The 23,549-nt window shown below is 39.2% G+C and overlaps 1 protein-coding gene across 2 annotated transcripts in view; it reads right to left on the bottom strand.

Moving 5' to 3' along the window:
• Positions 1–23,549, bottom strand: part of SNAP25 (synaptosome associated protein 25) — a 45,765-nt gene that overhangs the window by 9,605 nt on the left and 12,611 nt on the right. The window contains exons 3-5 of one of the 2 annotated variants that reach the window (XM_018566792.1): positions 21,187–21,235; positions 5,056–5,173; positions 1,412–1,537 (exon numbers count right to left, since the gene is read on the bottom strand). In XM_018566792.1, the coding sequence (XP_018422294.1) occupies positions 1,412–1,537; positions 5,056–5,173; positions 21,187–21,235 (293 nt within the window). Of the gene's footprint in view, positions 1–1,411; positions 1,538–4,801; positions 4,920–5,055; positions 5,174–21,186; positions 21,236–23,549 lie in introns of both variants that reach the window. The other variant, XM_018566784.1, reaches the window with a different exon arrangement.

Here is a 23,549-nt window from a genome sequence, read left to right as displayed (position 1 = left end):
TTACTGTTTTGTATAGCGGAGTGCAAATATCGATATGCACTCTCCGTTATAAATTGACCCAGTAGATTTAGTGAACTCCCTCTCCATACTTAAAAAGATTAGGCAGCCTTTTGTAGAGGATCCCAGGCTTTCTGATGACCCAGAATGCAGCCCCCATATTTTTATTCACATTTCTCCTGCATAGTGGTTAGTGGACCGCTTCAGCTTGATATATGGCATAGATAACATTCAGTCTTTCATTGTTTATACCTGTTACATAGCTGTGATCTCATAACAAATAACTGGAGAGTCATTTTAATGGTCCTTCAAATCTGTAATTATGCCATGAGTAAGGCAGAACTGATACGATTTCAGAGGCTGCTGACGGCAATAATAATTGGGTTCTTTGTGTTTGCTGCATCTTATTAAAGATAATATAAACCCTAACAATTCTTATTTGCTTTCTTTTGGTGTATTTTACCATTAAACGCATTTTTATAGCTGTTTGATATTTGCAAAAAATATGCCTGTTGATCCTGTAAGAAACCCAGTGCTGCCATCTGCACTCGGCAGTCTTATCTCAAGCCCGTTTAACAGCCCTGCATAGTTTATCTATGTGAACTACAGAACCCCTTAACCCCATGTTGGAGATGTTCTGTAGTCCTAGCAGACTTCTTGTCCGTGGGTAACAATGCTGCTCCACCATGGTTAAAGTAGAATGAGTAAGTGTCGTCATCTTTGGACTGATAAACTGTAATGCAGTCCATTTTTGTTTTTGGGTTTACATACACTTTTAAATTCTCCTTTTTAAGACCCATACCCAAACCATTTTGTTATATGAATACCAAAAAAATTAAAATAAAAGTCCTCCCTCCCACACACAAAAAGTCAAACATTTAACAATGACACAAATGAGATTGAATTGCTTTTGTGAAACTGAGGATGGGAGAGAAGTAAACTTTTGGTGCTATTAACTGTTTAGATTTACATTTTTAATATGCATACTTTATTAGTAAAAACTGGCAAGCAGGTATGAATAATGTCAAGCCTTTCAACATTTTGAGATGGAAAAGAGGTACACCCTTAGTCAAAGAACACACACAACGCACTTTCCCTGACATGTAATATACCAAAATTATTGGTTAAAGCCACAACAATTTTTTCTCTTCTCCCCACTTTTTTTTTATACTGGCTTTTAAAAGAAATGCAATAATTTAGTTTGGATGTAATGTGTAGTGCATTATAATACTTGTGGTAGTTAAATAGTAAATCTGCATGGTCTATACCTCAGGCGTATAAGAGGAACAGAGGAAAATAGTTTTAATAGAAGGTCAGCCTTTCCAAATGAAGGACAGTTGAGTACTATGAATAAAGATGCTGGTTCCATTTTATAAGGACATTACGACAGGCAGCAAATAAGAAGATGACTTACCTACGGACAAAGCCACCACTAATAGCCATCTGTTCACGTTCATCCACGACACGGGCGGGCTGACTTGCTACCACTCCATCTTGGTTATTGCCCCAAGCTTTTTTGTAAGCATCACTTGATTTAAGCCTATAGAAAACACACTGTGAATGACCTATGCAAGCATGGTTAAGGTCAGTGAGAAATGAAATGCCACAGGCGCCATGGCAGAGAGCCAATTACAGCTGATTCAGGCAAATGAGCAACCGACAGGGCATCAGCTTATACCGATATATATCATAAACCAAATTACCTAGCACTGATGTCTATCAGCGGTGAAATCCTGAAATTCAGTTAATTCATTCAGAACTTCACCTCACCGGTGTAACAGATATTGAATTTCTTTTTCATCCAGTAAATAGGAAAACAGTTAGTCTTTTCTATGACATAAAACACACATAGAGAGACATACCGGCAGACAAACATAAAACAAAACTGCCAAGTATAGTGTGTACATCACATCACATGGACATCGGCGTCACATAAATTCACCTACATGATAGATTGGCACTATGCAAGGGATTAGGTTGCATAGTATGTTTGTATATTATTAAGTATCTTAGTACAGGATGAGTGGAAACAGCTATTTCAGAATACATGTATTATTCTGATCTCTATTTTGTTTTTGGATAATATATCGGTACTTTCAAACAGTAACCATACATCGAGAGTTGATGTACAAACCTTTGTCAACAAAGACAAAAAAATAAAAAATAAAATAAGTTGAGTGGAATGAATGCAGCAGCAAACAAAACAAGCGGTGTAGCATCAATGTCCAATATACCTTGTTCATGCACAAGCTGGTGGCATGAATAGGAGGTGAAACACTCTTCAACTAAGCACAACTGCTCCCATGGATCACTATTGCATTAATGTACCATCAGTAACAGCAGTCACAGAGCCCAAACCAGTCAAAAGTGGACGTCTTGCCTTCTGTGCTTTGAAAAAATTATTGATTAAAAAGGTTTTCCACTTCTTCATGACTTTATCTTTTTGCCGTGTACAGCACTTTCTATGTTAAGCCCATACCCAGCCAATCTGTTTTTTTCTTTTTTGATAGAGGGCGAAAGGGTCAGGAGAAGACAACAGTAAAGAAAAATTGCATAGTAAAGAAGGAAGGTTTAGAACCTCTATCAAAAATGTGTTGGCTGTGCCTCTATGAGAAAATGACACCTCATTTACTGTCCATATGACAGGTGTAAGACAGAGCTGTAAGCGAGGAGAAATTCCACCCAAAGGAGACATTAAAAAAATAAAAAAATCTTATTTTCTTATTAAAGGTAGAAATTCTCTTTTATAATTCTCTCTTAGAATGCTGTTGTGGCATCCCTATGTGGAATATTCTCTATTCCACATTGGGATGCTACAACACATTCCCTATGTTTAATTCTCTTTTAGAATGGTGTTGTAGCATCCCTATGTGGAATATTTGCTCTCTTCCTGTTCATGTGATAGGTGTCACACAGAGCAAGGAGAGAACAAGGAGAGAAGACAAATATCATCTATAGAGACACAAACAGCATTTACAATCTCAAAAAAAAATCTCTTCCATAGGGACATAGACATCATATACAACCCTTCCCCAGTCTATCCAAAAGTGGAACAGTTTTGGCTGGAGCTGAGTTTTTATTGGCTCTTCTGACTTCCAGGTTGGGTTTTTTTTTTAATGAGCAAGCAGAGTAATTTAAGGTTTATGTACATAGTTTTGGTTCTGCCTTATTTCAGTGGAACATCATCCAGTGGATGGTTAATATTGTATTGTTAAACTATATACTGTAGTCTTGGGATAGAACGCAACTGGCTATGTTTGTTTTCATTAAAGAAACCACTGTGACACCCAATCAAATCTGCTTGCTAAAAAAACAGCTGTAAAGTAATAAAGAAAAGAGCAAAATACATAGAAAGAAATGAGAATGTAAAAAGCCAATAAATCAAAGTCATTCAAAAGTGGATCACCCCTTTAACATGGTTGACCCCACCCCCAATTACTCAAAAGCCATTTTTGACTGGGTTGCTATAGCAAGAACCATTAAAATCTAGGCATGCCTGCAGTGGCAGATGATGATAAAATGTGCAGCATTATCTGGGATTCTCTTCATATCAATCTAGTCAGGACATAATTTACTCTGTTTACAGATCAAGGGGTCTTCAGCAATTGTAATATCAGCAATAATCCGCATTAGCTCTTGCGTTATATCACCTTGGACTTTGGCAGCTCCACCAAAAATTTCTACTATGTACAATAATGTAGATTCTTTTACACGTGTAGATTTTCAGGGCTTTATCTGGAATAATTGTTGTACTTCCCTGGGTTTCATATCCATATATGTTTAAAAGCATTATGATTCTTTGCTTTTCACTAAAATTAGGCAGGAAGGTGATAACAGGTTGTATATAACACTGGTGGTTCAGCTGTTCTAGCAATAGTGCCTGAGACTGTAGCACACAGTTGGTACAGTATTGCCAATATTAATCACTACCCACTATGCTGCACATGACCTACTAATTACATAACTGTGTCAAACCCCATTACATGCTGGAAACAATCTCCATTGTACTCCAGACTAAAATAGACTAGTTTGTATGACTGCAGAGTGTCAGATTTGCATATAGCAAAAATTTGGCTTTATCAGTACAACAGCTGTGTCAGCTGGTATTAACAGTGTCATCTAGGTCAACAGGACCACATTTACACAATTACTAACAGCGTCTGCCTTAGAGAGAGAGCCGAGATAAAAGATGTCATGGAGCAATTTGTTGTCGCAATTTAATGAATTATTTTGGCATACATTTCTGCAATACAAGATAGTCTATTCTGAGTCTAAAAAATGAATAGAATTAATAGCAAGAGTCAGTTCACTAATGAATAATAAAACAACAAATCAAGTGCAACCCATTTAGAAAAGTTTCAGAAAGCCCAGCAAGCTTCCAGGCAAAATTATCTACATGCAAAAGTCTAAAGTTTCAACATTTCCGTCAAGAGCATCATAAATTTAAAATTTTCAGCATTAAAGATTAAATTATTTGGCACATATTTAGATTTTCTTTTATACAAATAATTCTACAATTTGTTTTGAGGTTTTATAGTTTATCATTAAGCACATTTTTATTACTTTTCTTTTATGTAACGGAAATGTTGAAGTTCATGTTACCGTGAAGGGAAATGCAGTGTGGTCTTCACTGCAGAATGCCCGATTTTAATATGTCTACTTCCCACTGTCTATTCTATGAGATGAATATTGATCTCTCTGCATGCCACATGCTTTTTCCTGCCCATGTGTCTAGCAGCGATGATCTCTGCAAGGCTCAAAGACCAGCCTTGGGTGCTCAAAGACTTAGGCAGGCAGAACCTACTTGTTACATGGACAGACACATAGACCACAGAATTTTCCTAGGTCCGTCAAATTCTTTTCTGCTTCTTTCATGTCCTTATTGATTTGCTCCATCCCTTCCTCGATGCGTTCCAGTTGTTCTGATTAAATATAAGCATTATATCCCCACAGAATGAAGCAGATGGAAAAGGACAAAAAGAAAGACAAAAAACTTCAGACATTCACTGTGACAAAAAAACCGGACACCACAGAGCAGAGTCGGTACTCAGTACCTACTTGTTACAAGGACATATGAAAAGGCCACAGCATTTCCCTAAATCTTTTAAATTTTTCTCGGCCTCCTTCATGTCTTGGTTGATATGGTTCATGCCTTCTTCAACACGATCAAGTTGTTCTGGTCAGGACAAAGGGATGACAGTGTGGAATGAAATTTTATTTTGTCTTACACAGAACATGATAAAGGACTATGTCAACGGAAAGTGCAAAGTTACTTCAATGCATTATGGAGATAGATGCATTGAGGTTGAGTAGAAGCTGATCACTGAAGCCAGAGATTTGTTTTTTTCTTCTGTAAAATGGAATAAAATAACACTGACTATGAAATATTAGAAGTGAATACATGATCTGATTTGCTTAAACACATAATGGCATGAAACATTTATGTTTCTGTCTGTGAAGGCTCAAGACAATCTATGGACAAAGACGGTTAACAACATCCATGTAAATAAATAAATGTTAAGGATTAATAGATCATAGTTGTCACACAAATCAGTGGACAAAAGCGGCCTAAAAAAGAAATGTGGTTGTTAGTGGTGGTTGCCTTTAACAACTAGTTGCAGACAAGAGTTAATCTAACAAGCTGGAAAATAAATAAGGAAAATCCACTCTCAAAATTACAAGCATATTGGAAAGATAGCATAATTCATATACTGAGATTTACATAGTTACATAGTTACATAGTATTTGAGGTTGAATAAAGACATTAGTCCATCAAGTCCAACCTATTAGGATCTCATTCTAGGAGTACCCGTACCCCTGTATATTACGGTCCCTTAAGAAATCGTCCAAAAGTTTCTTGAACAATTCCACATTATTTGCTGAAATCACCGTCTGTGGCAGTGAGTTCCAGACCCTAACTGATCTTACTGTGAAGAACCCCCTTCGCCCCTTGTGCTGGAATTTTTTTTCCACCAATTTTAGGTGGTCATTTAAAAGCTAGATAGTGTTACCTTCAACTTTAATTTTGTAAAACTTATAGAAAAGTCTATACAAGTCATATTTGAAGACTATAATTAATTAACAAACAATTTTGGAAAGTTTTATAGACTTTATTAACGAGCAAATTAAATAAACTTTTAGCCACAGTTTATTTATATAGTATTTCAGTGCTTGTATATTTGAATGGGTGTGCCTACTACAAAATTCAAATGCTGCTTAAAGGAGAAGTATTGGGACAGTAAAATATTCTCTTCCTATTACTTAGAGCATGGTACACTGCAGATGTCACAAGCTGGCTATATATACCAAGAGATGAGTGTTGATTTAACTGCTAATCACTCAGCTCACGGCTTCTCTCTGAAGAGATCAGTGAATGTCAGTCTCCCCGCAGGGATTCCCCCTCCCCTCCCTCTGTTCTTCCAGTGCTCACTGGAGGGACAGACAAGGGAGGGGGTGGGCACAGCTGGACCTGACTCTAGAGAGGCAGAGCCAACTTTCAATCAGGCAGTATCAGCTAATATTGTTGGGTTCCTTCCTGGATGCAACGCTGTTCTGCAGTAGCCCGCTATATGCTGACTCTGGGACACAGGAGAACATTAGTAAATGTCGTCTTTTGACCCAAAAGAGAAGTAAAGCCAAAAAAAAAAGTTTGCAGACTAAATAAAAACTGGAACACTCAGTAAAAGATGGAACTTTAAGTACAACTAGGCTTTCTGTGTCTAATAGAGACAAATCAGTTTCTGGTTGCTGTTGGTTACTCCAAGTTGCACATGGCTTATTGAATATGCCTGTTTAAAATTGGCCCTCATAATTGTTTTTCTGACAATTATGAGGTTGGCTAAGGTTAGTCCTCGTGTTATTTTCCCATAGGAAGGTTCTTTGTATTTACTGCATTATTTATGGTGCATATTTTAGCAGTAGCATCACTATGTGCCAACTTTTTTTTTTTCTACAGGAAAAATTAAAATAGAGGAATGGAAGATCTTGAAGAGGAGGGCAGCGCGGTGACCACGGGGAATGCTGATTGATTTTAATCCAAATATAGGATCTACTGTAGGTAAGTTAAACTGGATGCTGTCCAAAATGTAAGACTACATCCAGGCAATGTGCGATGCCTGTCCTTCGCATGCACATCAAGTCTCGGTAGCTAGAATGTCCAAAGGTGCTCTTACGTAGCCATGAACTTAACCCATAATTGTCCACTCAAATTTTGGGTAGTTGTATGCTTATCAGAATCCAAAGGGGTTGAATTTATATTCATTCCAAAAAAATGATGCATATAGTTTATGTGAGAATACTTTAAAGGGCCGGTAAGCCAAAAAGACATAAAAATAATAATAAATGAATAACATCCCCAAATATCTTAAATATCATAAAGGAGAATTATAGGGAGAGTGAAGTGTCTCCCTACTGCCATCATGATAGTTACAGCCGATGCGTGACACTGAAGCTGTCACACACCTGCTCTATTGCTCGAGAAGTGATCAATCACAAACCACCGTTTGCTCAGTTCACAATCTTTTCCCTGCAGAGAGTGATGACTGTCCCCTGCTCCCTGTAGGAATTCACCTCTCCCCTATCTCTATTCCTCCAGCGCTGACTGGAGGGACAATTGAGGGACGTGGCAGGCACAGTTGGCTCCGGCTCTAGAGAGGCAGAACCAGCTGTCAATCAGGCAGCTGGGTGGATCCCGATAATATTGTCTGAATCTTTCCCAGCTGCAGGGTGGCTCTTTACTGTCAGCATATAGTGGGCAGTAGCCCGCTATATATAAACAATAAAGGTGATCAGCGCCAGTAAGTGTAATGTGGAAATAAGAGCTACCCAGCACTAAGGATATAACTAAATATCTGGAAAATGTGAAAAACAATATTGTGCCGAGCTAATAATCATACATATCTAATAAATTGAAACATATATAAATGAGTCACATATATGAGCCTTCAAACAAATGAGGCATAGAAAGTATCTACACAAAGACAAAAAAGCAATATAGACAAAAAAAAGTCACAAGGAAAAAACAAAAGCAAACAATGGTGATTGTGCAAAAAAATCCTCAGATGATTCGCAGCCAATGTGCATATAACTCTCAGGTAAGGATAATCACACAATGCAGGCAGACCTTCACCTCCACCCAGTGAGTGATGACATCAAGTGAGTGCTCATCTGGGGAGGTAGACCCACAGAGCTAGGTCAAATGCGTTTTTCCCTTAATGGGGGAGGGAAGCCCATGCACAGAAAAGTCGATGAGGTCTCCTCAGATCACAGGTACCAGTATAAATCCAGGTGGAAAGAGAAAAAGGATAAGTACGTAACGTCCAATAAAATGCAATTTATTAAATAAAAAATGCATACTCACAATGGTGTAAACAGTACAGGCATTGGGTATTGCTGGATCAGACCAGCAGGGCAAATGGCAGAAAATTGCTTTTTTGTCTTTGTGTAGATATTTTCTATGCCTCATTTGTTTGAAGGCTCATATATGTGACTCATTTATATATGTTTCAATTTATTCGATATGTATGATTATTAGCTCGGCACAATATTGTTTTTCATAGCCCGAGTTTTGGGTTACAGGAGGACATTACTAAATGTACAACCATTACAACCATTCCTAATGAGCTTGACAAAGAGGTAACATCCTCGAAACGCGTTGCTCCCGAGCCTCCACCCACTACTTCACCAACCTGATCCTTCCTCACTCCACCACCATCCCGGCCGATCCTCCATCCTGCATCTTCACCGCGGCACGGACACTGGCCCAGACACATCCACCTCACAGCCCGATTTCCTCCACCCGCAGCTGCAGCCCAGCCTGACGTCAGTCCTCACATCACTGGCACTTCACATTGCCTCAGCGGGGACACGGACACACTGTCACATCCATCTGGTCCCGAGACCCACTTAAAGTAAGTGAACCATTTACTCTTACTTTCTCCACTGTGTTACTACCAGTCTCATAGTCCCCCTAGCCTCGCGCCCTCACGTTTGTTTTTTGTTTCACAAGTGCAGGCACTCCTCCTGTCTCTTAGGGCTGCAGGCGAGGTAGAACTACAGTACCCTATTCCCTTGGCCCAATCCGAGAGCGCTGTTCGTAATATTTGTATGTACTAAATGTCCTCCTGTGACCCAAAAGAAAACTACAGCCAAAAAAAAAAGTATGGCCATAGTTCTTCTTTAAATAAATATTCCTATACATTAAATGAACCTTGAGAAATTGCTTACTGTATCAATATGTGCAGTGTAGCTTGTTGTGTTGCATTATAAACAGTGATATAGTTATCATAATGATCCTTGTGGATCAGTATCTGTGGCAGAAGGGTAAGGTATCAAGACCAAAATATACGTGTGAACATTTTTTTTCACTTTTCTTGTCACCTTTGGATGTTTGTGCTTAACTTTGGCAAATTAACTATAGGGAAAGTGTACACAAGTGTACAGAGGAGTCACAAGAAACATAAAGCTATCCCTCCGTTGTCTTGTTTGTTGGTCCATGGAATTAAAAACTAGTTGTGCCTGTAAAGCAGACAGTATGATGCATCCAAGCATCAGTTTTCACTAAAATAACTCCATAATACAAGTATGTACAAATGACTTTTTGGGGGTAGCAAGATGTCTAATACAGGCCTGACTGTGAGCTATTCAGGCTGGAGGAAGCTGAACAAGAGCCGCAACTACTTTAAAGGACAAGAAGTTTGTTTGTTTGTATGAAAATATTTTCTGGAAACTTAGAGGGTTATTCACAAAGCTGCCAAAGGCCGCCCGTGTGACAATCCGACCCGAAGTGAAGTGAGCCGAACGCTGTTCGGCTATTCACTTCAGGCTTGTAGGCTGATTTCAGCCATACACCGACTAAAATCAACCGTACATCGGGTTGCTGCGGCTGGGTTCGGGTTGGCCGAACATGCTCAGCATGTTCGGCCGACCCGAAGTGCAGAAGGAGTACGACTCAGCTGATCCAACATCCAGCAGCATTCAGCTCAGCTATTCTGCTCGGTACCTCTGTGGTACCGAGCAGAATAGAACAACAGTTAAAAAAAGTAGAGCAAAAAAAATAGAAAATGATTGGGCGGAGCTAGCAGTGACAGCTAGCTCCACCCAACTGTTTTCTATTGGCCAGGGCCAGCTGTCATTACAATGAGAGCTTGTCGGAGTCGGCGGTGAAATCAAAGTCGGCTCTGCTAAGCTCTCATCGTAATGAGCTGTTCTGTCAATACGATGAGAGCTTAGCAGAGCCGGCTTTGATATCACTAGGTAACCAGGGGACGCTGAACTGTCATTACACACTGCGAACTCGGCGGAGCCGCCGTGATATCACGGCGGCTCCGCCAGGTTCTCAGTGTAATGACAGATCAGCGTCCCTGGTTACCTGTTAACCAGGGGACGCTGATCTGTCTCTGCAAGTGGCCGGAGCCAGCCGTGAGATAACGGCTGGCTCTGCCCAGCTGTCAGTAGCAGGCTGTCGGCCGGCCAATGGCCAGCCGTTTGGCCAGCTTCGGCTTTCACCTTGGCTCAGTCGAGCTGAAGCATATGCCTTCACCTCGACTGAGCCGCTCGGCCTACTTTGGGAGATGTACGGGCTTTAGTGAATAGCCTGTACAGCAGCCCTTAGGTTCTACTGGCCCCAGGGGTCCTGGGGCCGAAGCTAGCCGAAAGATCAGCCGAAGCTACGGCTAGATCCTTCAACAGCTTTGTGAATAACCCTCTTAGCCTTTTCATATGCATCTCAATGTCTGCTAAACTCAAACAAATTTCAATTAGATTTCTTTAAATTACTTTGTAAGTCACTTTGCATTTTATTTTAAGGAGCCATTAAACTACACTGTGGTGATTAGATTCTACAGTGAATTTGAAATGTTTTCATGATACACAACATGAAAATGGCGGCCTGTAAATTTCCAGCCATGTTTCCTTTCTCTGTTTTCTGATGATATAATGACTTCTTTAGAATCCTGAATAATTTAACAGAGAGGAAGAATTAAGCTTTTAGTGAAGCTGGCAAGTGCTCCATTGTATTGACCGGTGTCAATTAAACGAAGGGTTTACCATATATTTACTCATCTCTGGACAATCAGATGAACAAGCATCAATTACTCATATGGTTTTGTTACCGGCTACATCTTTAATCGATGGCATGCACCACCGCAATACATCCTATGAGCAGCTGTAATTTATTCAGAACAGAAACAGTTAAAATTATTTATAAGCATGTAAGGTTGTCAAAGATCCAATAATTGCCCTGCATACTCCACTAATGGTAATTAACTGAATACAAGATGGCTTCTGTGCTGTCATCTGGAACCACATGTGAAATGATACGATAATGCTAAGGGTAGAGAATAAACATTCTGAATTATCGCCAATTTGTGTAATTGTATTCCGCAATAAGTGAGACAAACCCCTCTGTTAGCCATGGGTGTGATTCATTTTCTCCAGCAATTATACAAATAATGACCATTTGCATATTCATGGACAATTTACTTGCTCTGAAAATAAATGCATTGTTTACTTTATAGTAGATTATGAGGGTTTACAGTTGGATGATTATGTAACATTTGCTAGTTTACTATGATTTTTTTTAGTAAATATTTTCTTTAATTTATTTCAAGTATTTATATAGCGCCAACAATTTTACGCAGCACTTTACATAGTTGCACATTCACATCAGTCCCTACCCTCAAGGAATTTACAATCTAAGGTCCCTATCTCACATGCATACATAGAGGGCCAACTTAGAGAGGAGCCAATTAACCTACCAGCATGTCTGTGGAGTGTGGTAGGAAACCAGAGCACACCCACACAAGCACAGGGAGAACATGCAAACTCCTTGCAGATAGTGACCTGGCTGAGATTTGAACCAGGGCCCCCCAGTGCTGTAAGGCAGAAGTACTAACCACTATGTCACGGTGCTGCCCAATTAATTTAATTTAATTTAATTTAATTGAAGAGATACATATGCAGAGTTCCAATAATTTTGCACTGCAGTATTTGGTGGTGGGAAAAGTGGTCATAGGAAAAGGTTGTTTCTTTTAAAAGGTGATTTCAAATCTAAATTAGAACATGAGGGGTTTTTTCTGACCCTTCTTGTAGTAACAGCACACACAATGGGGGAATTTATCTAAACTGGAGCAGACATAATCTGGAGCAGTTCCCCAGAGCTCCTGTCTTCAGTTAGTTCAGTTAACCCCTTAGTGACACAGCTTCAGAAAATATTTTCGTTCCTGGGACCGGAGCAATTTTGCCATTTTGCTATGTGTTTGTTTAACCCTAATTCCCATCTTCCTCATTCATTGCACCTACACATATGATATACTTTAATCTGATGTGACATATGCATATATAAATTCTTATTTTTAAATAAAAAAATGTTTAAAAAATGTAAAAAACACACATTTACACAGTTTTGGCAATCATAATGTGTACATAATTAGTGTAGCCAACTGAAAGTAATTCATCATAAATTATATTCTTTGTCCTGATTCATAGAGGAATATCATATGTCTAGGATTTCAGTTTATTTTGGGAGTTATAGGTCACAAAATACAATTTTTGTTTGGAACAATTTTTGAATGTGGTATGTTTGTCTCCTACCTTTAATAGCCTTATCAGCACTATATTTTTTTTTTTTTATTTATTGACTTTTTAAAACTTTTTTCCTTTTTTTTAAGTTTTCAAAAACGTTATTTTATTATTTTTAAACTGTATTTTTTTTTTAACTAGGAGGCACTAAGGGATTATTTTTTTATTTACTGGGGCTTTAATACTTAGTATCTCTGAGGAGAATACACTTCACTTCGACTGGGTTATTCACTCGGCTGCCTTCAGCAGCTTTGTGAATAACCCCCTCAGTGTTCAAATTTTGGGCATGACGCTCCTGACGTCATCTGTCTTGTTTATTGACAGTGGAACCCTTCATCCTTTCTACCCTGAACGTGTACTTAGCTTGCTTCTTTTGTGGTCACATGACCCAAAACATAAATCCATCAAAATCTTAATAAAACAATAAACCAGGAGGCACATGGAAACAAGAGGCACATGGAAGCACTTCTTGCTTACTGTAATTGCCACACTTCATTACACTTTATTACAAAAACACAATATGCATTGTAACAATTGTAATGCTTGGGGCGGAGTTTATGTAGATTGACAGTGAGACAGTGTTTATGTTGATTGCTCCTGTCTCAAGCATTGAAAATATAATAATAAATATTGTGTTTTTGTAATAAAATGTGGTAATTACAGTAAAGAAGTAGTGCTTTCATGTGATTTTTGTTTTATTTGTTTATTAAGATTAACTTTTTTTTGAGTCATGTGACAGCCAGAGAAACAAGCAGAGTGAACGTTCAGCAGTGCACATTCATGATTGCCACTCTGTCAATAAAGATATTGGAGCTGTCAGCATTTCTCAAAGGCATTTTTCACTTCTCACGACACCTTTTGAAAGTATGCAAAATTGCGAGGCACCCCAGTCTACAATGTAAAGAGTCATCCTATACATCAATAGCCTTCTTTACATTAGAAGCCCCCTCCTTTTACACCAGAGTTCCTTCCTTCACATCAGAGTCCTCTTTTACATCAGAGTCGCCTTCACATGACAAAACCATCTTCCTATCAGAAGCCCCCTTTACATTATGATCCCCTTCACATAAGGATCCCCCTTCACATAAGGATCCCCCTTCACATCAGAGTCCCCCTTTCTATAAGAATCCCCCCTTTCATATCAGAATCCCCCTATGGTACTCGAATTGAGAAAGGCTGCTATATGTCGTCAGGAGTGCCACGTGGGGCAGCTAGCTGGGGATCCACAAGGAAATGAATATCTTCTTTAACACTGAATATTGAGCATGTGCAGTCAGAGTGGCAACGCAGGAGACTGTGGATCCGCTGGCATAGTGTTGAAGAAAGAAATACTGTGAACTGGCAGGTAATATATTTTTTTTAATAAAACCTTGACCACACATAGTAGTGAAAAATAGTTACAGAGTTAATGAGAGAAAATGTGTTTTTGGGTTTACTGACACTTGAATGCCTAACATTTTACTGAAACCTGTCACTGCATTTAGATGAAAACCTTTGATGAGCACATTTTGGAACTGTCACAGTGAAGTCAAAACAGCTGACTTCCATACTTCATCCAAGTCAGTGACTAAAGGTGGCCATACACTCTACAACCATCGCAAGACTTTAGTCTTGCGATGGTTGTACAGGGATTAAAAAAACGTACGATCTGCCTATCTTGGACAGGCAGATCGCACTCTCGATCATCGCAAGCCTGCCCCCCTGAGGGGCGGGCTTCCATTGACCACAATGCTGAACGGGCAGTGTGCGCATGCGCACACCGGCCCGTTCGGCATTTGTCTTCCGAGCACCGTTCTAACCAGCCGAGAATCGTACGATTCCCGGCTGGTTTTCGAACATGCTGGTTCGACAGAAGACGTGCGACCGTACAGTAGAAACGGTCGCACGTCTCCGTTCACACTGCTCGATTATCGTACGAAAAACCGATCGCATACGATTATCGTACGATAATCGTGCAGTGTATGGGCACCTTAAGAAAGAACTGAAAGCCAAATTTCAGACCCCTATTAAAAATACAATGCAATGCAGTTGTGTATTCCTCTAAAATATTGAAATGCATTGCACATACAAGCAGCTCAGCTGCTTGTCATGCATCATTTAGACTGGGAGAGGGAGGGGCAGGACTAGGAGCCAATGAAGCCCTGCTACATGCACACATGATGATAGGTGGATAGTCTGCCGCTCCTCTTTATCTGTCCAATGAGCAGGCAGAAGGTGGAGAGTTGACATTTCTGTATTCCTTGAAGTGACAGTAAACTAGCTAAATCTAAAAATACATTTAAAGTACTTTAACTATTAACAAAAATGTATCTTATTTGTGTATCACTCGGCTGTAGATCCTCAAATCATCTCTGTAGCCACCGCTCCAAGCTAGCTTCTGTGATAGACAAAATAGCTGTAGTCCAGCAAGCTTGGAGCAGTGGCTACTTTACAACACACACAGGGACCTTGGGGAAAAAAGTAGCCACCCTCCAGAAGGAAGGACAGTGTCAGCACCAATTCAGAGATGATTTGAGGATCTACAGCTGAATGATATACAAATAAAATAGATTTTTGTTAATAGTTAAGGTACTTGAATATATGGTTAAGATTTAACTCCTTTAGTGTCACTTTAACTCTAATAGCAAAAGTAGTGGTACCCTTCATAGGAAACATCAGCAAGGGCACCTCCATACTTTCTGGATGCAGGTCTCCATGATAGTTGCAGGAGGTTTAAGTCTTTATTTAATAAAAAAAAAATAGATGGCCAGGTCACAGGCAGTGTTTCAAGACTGCTGTCATGAAGAAGTAGCGCAGATAAGACAGCCAGCCAGACCTGCTTGAAAAAACTCCCAGTGGGGAGGCACTAATTGGTTCTGAGTGGAAGATATTAATTAACTTATTTGTCAAAGGGCAAGGAAGGAAACCATTCCCACCTTTGTGCACCATAGAGACCATTATTAATGTTTTGTTAAACATATTCATCATAAAGGCAATAAAACTAAAGTATTGTATGTTGTTTTTGATCGTGTGAGTAGTAAACACTTTATTGAAAGAGATAAGAGTGATCTGTCTGGGCAGTGTTTCTGTATGTAACACAATGTTGTAGCCTCAACTTACATAAGCTTCTATAGGGAGGGCTTACCAAATCTGCCCTGGACCATATCTGGTTTCTTGTCTTCCTATTTTCAATATATGACTCTAGGTGACATGACAGGATGGCTTTTAGGAACTGCAACTATACCACTGACCAAGTTTATGTTGCATCAGAAATAAACAAGGAATGCTGGCCCAGTCATTAATCATGTCTACACACAAGGAAGGTCATTAGGGATGGACTGATACCGGTTTTCCGGTATCGAGTACAAGTACCGATATTTATATATCGGTACTCGCCGATACCGAGTACCGACATCAGTACTTCAGGTAGCATCGAGCCGGCTCACCGGGCAATGAAGCCGTCTCCATGCTGTTTGGCCAGTTCGATGCTGATTGGCTGGGAACCAGGCATCCCAGCCAATCAGCATGGAACTGGCTTCCTAGCCAATCAGGAAGCAGGGGGGTGGGTCATTACCCGCTGCCCGGCTTCCAGATTGGCTGGGAAGCCAGCTCCATGCTGTTTGGTTAGCTCAATGCTGATTGGCCTGGGAAGTCGGCTTCCCACCCAATCAGCATGGAGTCGACTTCCCAGCCAATCAGGAAGCCGGGAGGCGGGCCATTACCCGCTGCCCGGCTTCCTGATTTGGCTGGGAAGCCAGCTCCATGCTGTTTGGCCGGGAACCTGGCTTCCCAGCCAATAAGCATGGAGCCAGCTTCCCGGCCAATCAGGAAGGCGGGAGGCGGGCCTTTACCTGCTGCCCGGCTTCCTGATTGGTTGGGAAACTGGCTCCATGCTGTTCGGCTGACTCAATGCTGATTGGCTGGGAAGCCGCAAGTCATTCCCGGTGGCACGGCATCTTGATTGGCCGGGAAGCTGGCTCCATGTTCCCTCGCGGCTGTGCACTGAAGTTCCGGTATCGGGGGGTAAGTAACGTAGCATTTGGGCAAGTACTCGCCCAAATACTCGGTTTTGGCACTGATAACTATACTAATATCGGTATCAGTGCATCCCTAAAGGTCATGTGTCCTGACGTGGCTCTAGTTTGGAACTGTTTATCCCAGTCATAAGGTCATCTATCTGTGGAGATCAAATATGTGAATGTAGAATGGCCTGAAGCATTGTTATTGGCTTACTTAAAGAAAGATCTCAGGCTGCATATACAGGTGAAACTCGAATAATTAGAATATCGTGCAAAGCTCATTTATTTCACTAATGCAACTTAAAAGGTGAAACTAATATATGAGATAGACTCATTACATGCAAAGCAAGATAGTTCAAGCCGTGATTTGTCATAATTGTGATGATTATGGCTTACAGCTCATGAAAACCCCAAGAACCCCAAATCCACAACCTCAAAAAAGTAGATTATTACATGCAATCAATAAAACAAGGATTGTACATAGAACAATCTCGGATCTCTGAAAAGTACAAGCATGCATATGTACTCAGTACTTGGTTTGGGCCCCTTTTGCAACACTTACTGAAATTACTTTTGCACGATATTCTAATTATTCGAGTTTCACCTGTAGACCCCTGTTTCAACTTTAGATGACTTAATTACTTAAATATCTATATTTGAATATAATGGATACAAAATCTAATTTATTACATTACGGGGAAAAGATCTAATTACAGTCTTCACATTTCTGTTGGCTCAAAAATATTTAACTTTAAAGGATTGCTTAAGGAATGTATCTGACTTGTCACTGTTTCTCGGGGCCGCTGTGCTGTACCCAAAAGTCTATGGGCACTCCAAGAATTAGTGCTACAACAGGAGCAAGATTGTGCTTTATTTTCAAAAATTGCCCCAGGCAATCTGTTTCCTATTTACTCTGGGCCATCTTTTTCACCTGTCAGTTCATTTTGTCATTGGTATTGACTCTTTATTAGCGCAATAGCTTTCTCTCAGCAGGTATCTTGGTTGCACATGCCTTTAAAAACCTCCTTTTGGGAATGTCCTAGAATGTGACCTGGACTATAATTCTTTGCAATCCCAATTCTTCTAAAATAATATATTGATAAGTTAAATGTTTTGTATTGGGTCATAAAACAAAAATATAGCTGTGGTACACAATTATATAGACTAGGCCTGTATAAACATTATACTTTTGCATTTCCATTACCTTTTTGTGTAGAACAGTGAAGGTCGACTTGTATGTCTCTTACTTCTGGCTCACGTGTGTCTGTTAAAAAAGTGCTATTCATCCCCTAACCTTCATTTGCAATGGCGCAGTTTTAATTTTTACTTGTTCATATTCTTCTTGATGGCTGCCTGTGTGCTGGGTGTCTCAGCTGTAGATCAGCTGAAATAAGTTATAAGCTGCAGAAAAAGGGAGGACCCCCCTCTCCATTGCACCATAGTGACATTTGCAAATTAAATTATTTTATAAGCCAAGTTCGTTATTTTTTAGTTATTGAGTATTTCAATTATTTCTGCACTATCCAAACTTTTATCAAATGCAGAGAATAATAGAACTGAACAAATGTTACAAATGGTGTTGTTTAAGACTAAAGGTGGCCATGCATTGTACGATTTTTGTTCGAAAATCGGGCACATACGGTCTTTTGAACGAAAATCAAACAGTTGATGGTACACCGACTTCACGTTTTCTCTGGCCGAACAAAAATCTATGAATCAGTGGGGTTTTCGTTTCGTCCAAAACCTTAGGAAGAACACAGCACATGCACTTCATGAAAAATTGGTTGGTTAGTATGGCTAGCAAACTATTTCCGAAATCGACATTTGACTATGCTTGATGGGGTATTTGAGCTATAATCGAATGAGGGTTGGCGGTAGAAATTAAATTCGACTGAAAATCTGATATTGTATGGTCACCTTAAGTCAGGTAATGAGACTCATTCTTACCATGTATTGTATCTGAGGCCATAAAGTATGCAAGTACATTGTCCAAGCCAGAAATGTAAGTCATGTTTCTAGTCTAATGGTGTATATACATATTAGCAGTAAGGGACATAGTTCATTGTTCTGTGTACTTATATAGAGGGCCCAACAGCTCTTGTCAGTTAATCTCCGTAAGGGTCTATTTTCCCAAAAACAAAATTCAGATTTTTGAGATATGCTTATTTGTTGAATCATCCACCAGGATATTTTATATTTTATCTCTCAGACAGGCAAGTATAATTCACTTCCTACAGTTTCTGTAATTTAAAGAAAATCCAAGGCAGACCTGGGAACCCCAGAAATGTCACCACTGACAAGAGTAGCTAAAGGGTTATTTAACTTTGCCAGATTTGTTTAAAATTGGAAATATTATCTGATGGGCTGACCATTTAAATGTGTCAGACCTAAACAAAAAGTTACTTTGTTACAGATCAACAAAGAACAGTCAATACCTCACCAGCACATATACTAAGATATCTGATATTTATGTGACATTGGTGGGCACTCTGTAGTTATATTTTAGCAGCTAAAGGGAAATGTTACTGTCACCACTTTGAACTATGGGATAACAGGAATTCAGTTGTGAGTTACACAATATCACTTCCCACTATGACACCTTTATTTTAAAGGTGATCCCCTGTAAAATGAAAGCTTTGTTTGAGTTTTCTGTTTGAAAGCAACCATAATGTTCCATAACAGTAAGAGCTGGTTGTAGGGAACAAAGTGTTTTTCAGACAATGTCTGGCTTCTGTGGTGTCCAAGCAGTAAAGAGAAAATATGAAAGCTGCCATTGTTGACCTTCCTTTCTGAAAATACCAGATTACTTGCTGTCATGCAGTTCCAGTAGCTTCAGTTCTTTTGCATCACTGACCCAGAAGTATGAAGATTGAGAGAATTTTTATGATGTAGTTAGTGTCTCAGAAGACCAGAGACATCCAGGCAATTGGTATTTTCCAGGAGATCAGCAATGGGAGCCTAGATATCCATCTGAGTACAGGCTTCCTTTAACTACACAAGTAACTCATCCATTTTCTTAGATTATAGAAAGTTGCTTTCAACTGTTACATACTTTGCAAATACTGCTACAAATGACAATCAGAAAATGGAAAACCAAGGGCATAGAGCCAGGTATTTCGCATGATTCACTACGGCTGGATTCCCACTTCTCTGTTCTACTGTGCTGTGATATTGCATGTGCACTAACGTGCACTGCATTTAGGCAACCTATTATTTTTTAATGGGCTGCCAATGTACAGGAATGGACCAAAAAATGGACAAGAAGCATTTTTTTTATGCAGAGCACGGTAATGCATTACCGCACCTTGTAGTTCACTGCAACGCATGTGCAATGGGTTACCATTCAGAATAATTGCCACTAAAACGTGCTAATGCACATAACATCCACTAAAATGCATTGCAGTAATGTGCACGTTAACCTGAGTGTTACTGCAACACACCCTATTGCAAAGGTGTTCTTCAGCCCTCAAGAATTGCAATTCAGATTTTTTAAAATATCTATACATTAATTTTTTTTGTTCAGCTTGATTCACTCAAATGTTCTTGCATGTTAATGTGCATGGACATGCAAAAGGTCAATTTTGCATGCACTAGGTGAACATGCACCGTGTGCACATTGTGCCTGATGCATAAATGAGTTTAGATGTTAAAGTGGGTTATATTCAGTTGCCGGAAAGCAAGACTGAGCCTTTATAGAACTTAGAAAGAGTTTCAATGGCCACAAAGCTGGATTGTTTCCCCACATAAGTTTTATATTATATCAATGTGCCATTCAAAACATGTCTGTCTTCCCCTACGTGTAACTTACATTTTATTTTGCGGAGGGAGTTATATTTGATAGTAATCAACGCTGAGACAATGTGGGCTATGCAGCATAGGCACATATAATGAATTTATTGTAAGCAAATATTTTTATAAAATGTTTTACTCTTTTTTGAAAAAAATTCCCTCATCATCAGTATTCCAAATAGTATTTTATTGTTGTGCCTAATTTAGTATTTCAGCACGCCCCTGAGTGCACCAATGAAAGGCCAGTAATCACCTTCCAGCAACATCTGTAAAAAAAAAAAAAATCAGGGCAACTGGACTTTTTACAGATATACCATGACCTGGATGAATGAGAATCTTCACACAATTTTAGGAACCGTCTCCTTCCTTTTATTGCTTTACTGATTGTGCTTTCTAGTATTTGGGTACATGATAAAGGCCAGTTCGCATTGGAAAATGTTCACCAGAGAGCTATACCAGCAGAGGAACTCACGTGACTTCACCACTTATTATCATGCATGAAAAGTTCAGCCCAATTATGTTAGTTTATTTTATTTTATTTTTTACATGACTGGAGTTCTACCGTAAATATATTAACTTCTGATATACCTTCTACATAGTTACCTATAAAGTTTTTTAAAACAAAAACATTTTTAAATAAACCAACATGTACATATGTTTAGTGGTCATTTATAAGCAGTTGCAAATGTTACTTTGGAGAAGCCCAATGTAGGTGTGCACCACTGGGGACCATAATACTCTTGATTGGTTCATCATATGAGACCACATACTGAAAGTAAATCATTTTTAGAATAAATATTTCTCTTAAGAAAACTGAACTTACCTCCTTGCTCATCCAACATAACCAAAGTCCTGATTCCAGCATCTTTACTCTATATCCCAGAGACAAGAAGCATAGCAGAAAGAAGACAGAGAAAAAAAGTCAGAAAGTGTAACCAAAATTTAGGACTAAGCAAATATTCCCATAAGACAGTTAAATAAGATGGAGAACAAGTTAGAAATTCAATGCAAGGGACGTCAGTTTCAGTGTTTAGCTTTTATTAATACTGTCACCTTCTGCAAGCAGTGTCTGTATAAATCAAATACAGTTATGTAAGAATTTAGAAAAACATCCTTTGCTTGAAATGCATTGGGCTCTTAAGTTCTCTTATGATCTGATATTTAAGAAGAATGTATAGTGATTTGAAAATTATTTATTATAGTCAGGAGTAAAAAAAATAAAAATGTTTAAAATGATTTGTATTTTTTTCTTAGAAAAGTAAATATGAAATATTGCATATATTTTACATTTTCCAGTTGAACCAGCAGGTGGAGCGGTAGGCTCCTCTTCACGTTTTCCAGGCTATCCATTTACTTAATTGATGTAAAGAGTTTACAGAACACAGTAGTGCAAGCTGAAATTTACAAGTAGATGACCCGTTGCAGTAATGAATCACTCATCAGTGTAAAGTTTCAGTGAGAAGAATAGCAGAATATGTGTGCTGTTCTTTCTCTTTATAGAACCCATAGTGCTCTGGGAACCATTTGTAATGTATTATATGTTTATATGAAAACAAAGATTGTATACAGATAGTAAAAACAATATAAAACATCTATAAATTAAACAAATATAAAACCCTAGGCTTACGGTTTGGGAAAATTGATAGATTATGCTGATGGATGAACTCACCCTGCTCCTACACAATCAACAAATTCCACCATACCTGATACTGCTGGTAAGACTTAAAAAATGGACGGTAATATCAGTCTCTTTGAGCCAATCAATGTGAGTCTCTTAAAGGCAACCTTAGGACCCTCCCCCACTTCACTTCTTACTCTAGTATTCATTCTATTCACTGTTATGCTTTTTTCATCGCTCTTCCTCCACTCCCCCCTAAACCCATTAAGGCCCCCAAGCCTAATTTAACAAATCCCCACAAGAGCTGCATAAGGAAAACGTATTCTTCAAACAATTAATCAAATGATTTGTATTTCTGTCCATCCAATTGAGAGAAACCCTGTTTGGCAGGGCAGGAGACCTGATTTTTCTCTGCTGCAGTTAAGCAACACCTACAGGTATAGTCCATCCCCCAGTAAAGGGAGAAGCTGTGGGCTGTAAAGCTTATCTCCCTGTCACTCTGCTATCTTATATAAGCATGCTTCTTGTGTATTCACCGGTGTAATTCAGTACAACTGACTGGCTCATTTAGCTGCTCCTCCCTCTCCCAGTCTAAGCTCTGCTGCATGAGGACTGTAAGAGACTGGTACTTACACTGTATTACACTGTATTGCATTAAAAAAAGTTTAATGCTATTAGAGCTGCAGCTAACGATTATTTTCAAAATCGATTAGTTTGTTAATGAATACACAGCTGCACTCACATGCTATCTCCTCCTATCAGCATACTCCTTGTTAATGCAGGTGTACTGCAGCACAGCACAACTGACTGGCTCTTTGTGCTGCTCCTCCCTCTCCCAGTTTTAGCTCTGTTGTACAGGGACTGTACAAGACTGGTACTTACACTGAGTGTATTAAAAAAAATGTGTTAATGAATACAGAGCTGCATTAATTAGTGTCCTTTATGTCAGCCTTGAGCTTTAAATAAATAATATATATCTAAAAACTGAAATAAAATTGACCCATAACCATTGCAGTTTCATTTTAACGTGTTTGAAAATGCATGCATAAGATGAAATCTAATATATTAGATGCAAGCCTTTAGAAAACCTCAGGCACTCAAAGCAGAGAAGATCCGGCCGCACACTGTATGACGCTAAAACAGTTTTCAGCATTATACGCGTTTCACCCAATCACAGGCTTAATCGCGATTAATTTAGTACGATTAAACCCGTGATTGGGTGCAACACGTCAGAGAGGGGTGGACCATCGTCAATAAACTGTTTCAGTGTCATATGGTGTGCAGCTGGATCTTCTTTACTTTGAGTGCCTGTGAGTTTGGAGTGAGGACGCTCCTACCGGTGAGCACCTGGTCTTTATTCCCCTGCCAAGCCATGGGGGAGTGCGGTGTCTACTTTGTTCTCCGCCTTTTTTGAAAAGGAAGTATATTTCAGATGAACAAAAGTACGGCTACAAATTGGTAGTAAAGTGCGCAGACTGATCTGAGGATTACATTCATGCAGCAATAATGCATTTATTCAGTTGTGTAATACATGCTAAAGTCTTGTTCTATCCACAAACAAATGGGAA

This window comes from Nanorana parkeri, unplaced genomic scaffold (assembly GCF_000935625.1).
Source record: "Nanorana parkeri isolate BGI_ZX_2015 unplaced genomic scaffold, ASM93562v1 scaffold28, whole genome shotgun sequence".
NCBI lineage: Eukaryota > Metazoa > Chordata > Amphibia > Anura > Dicroglossidae > Nanorana > Nanorana parkeri.
This window is presented reverse-complemented; position numbering and strand designations above follow the sequence as displayed.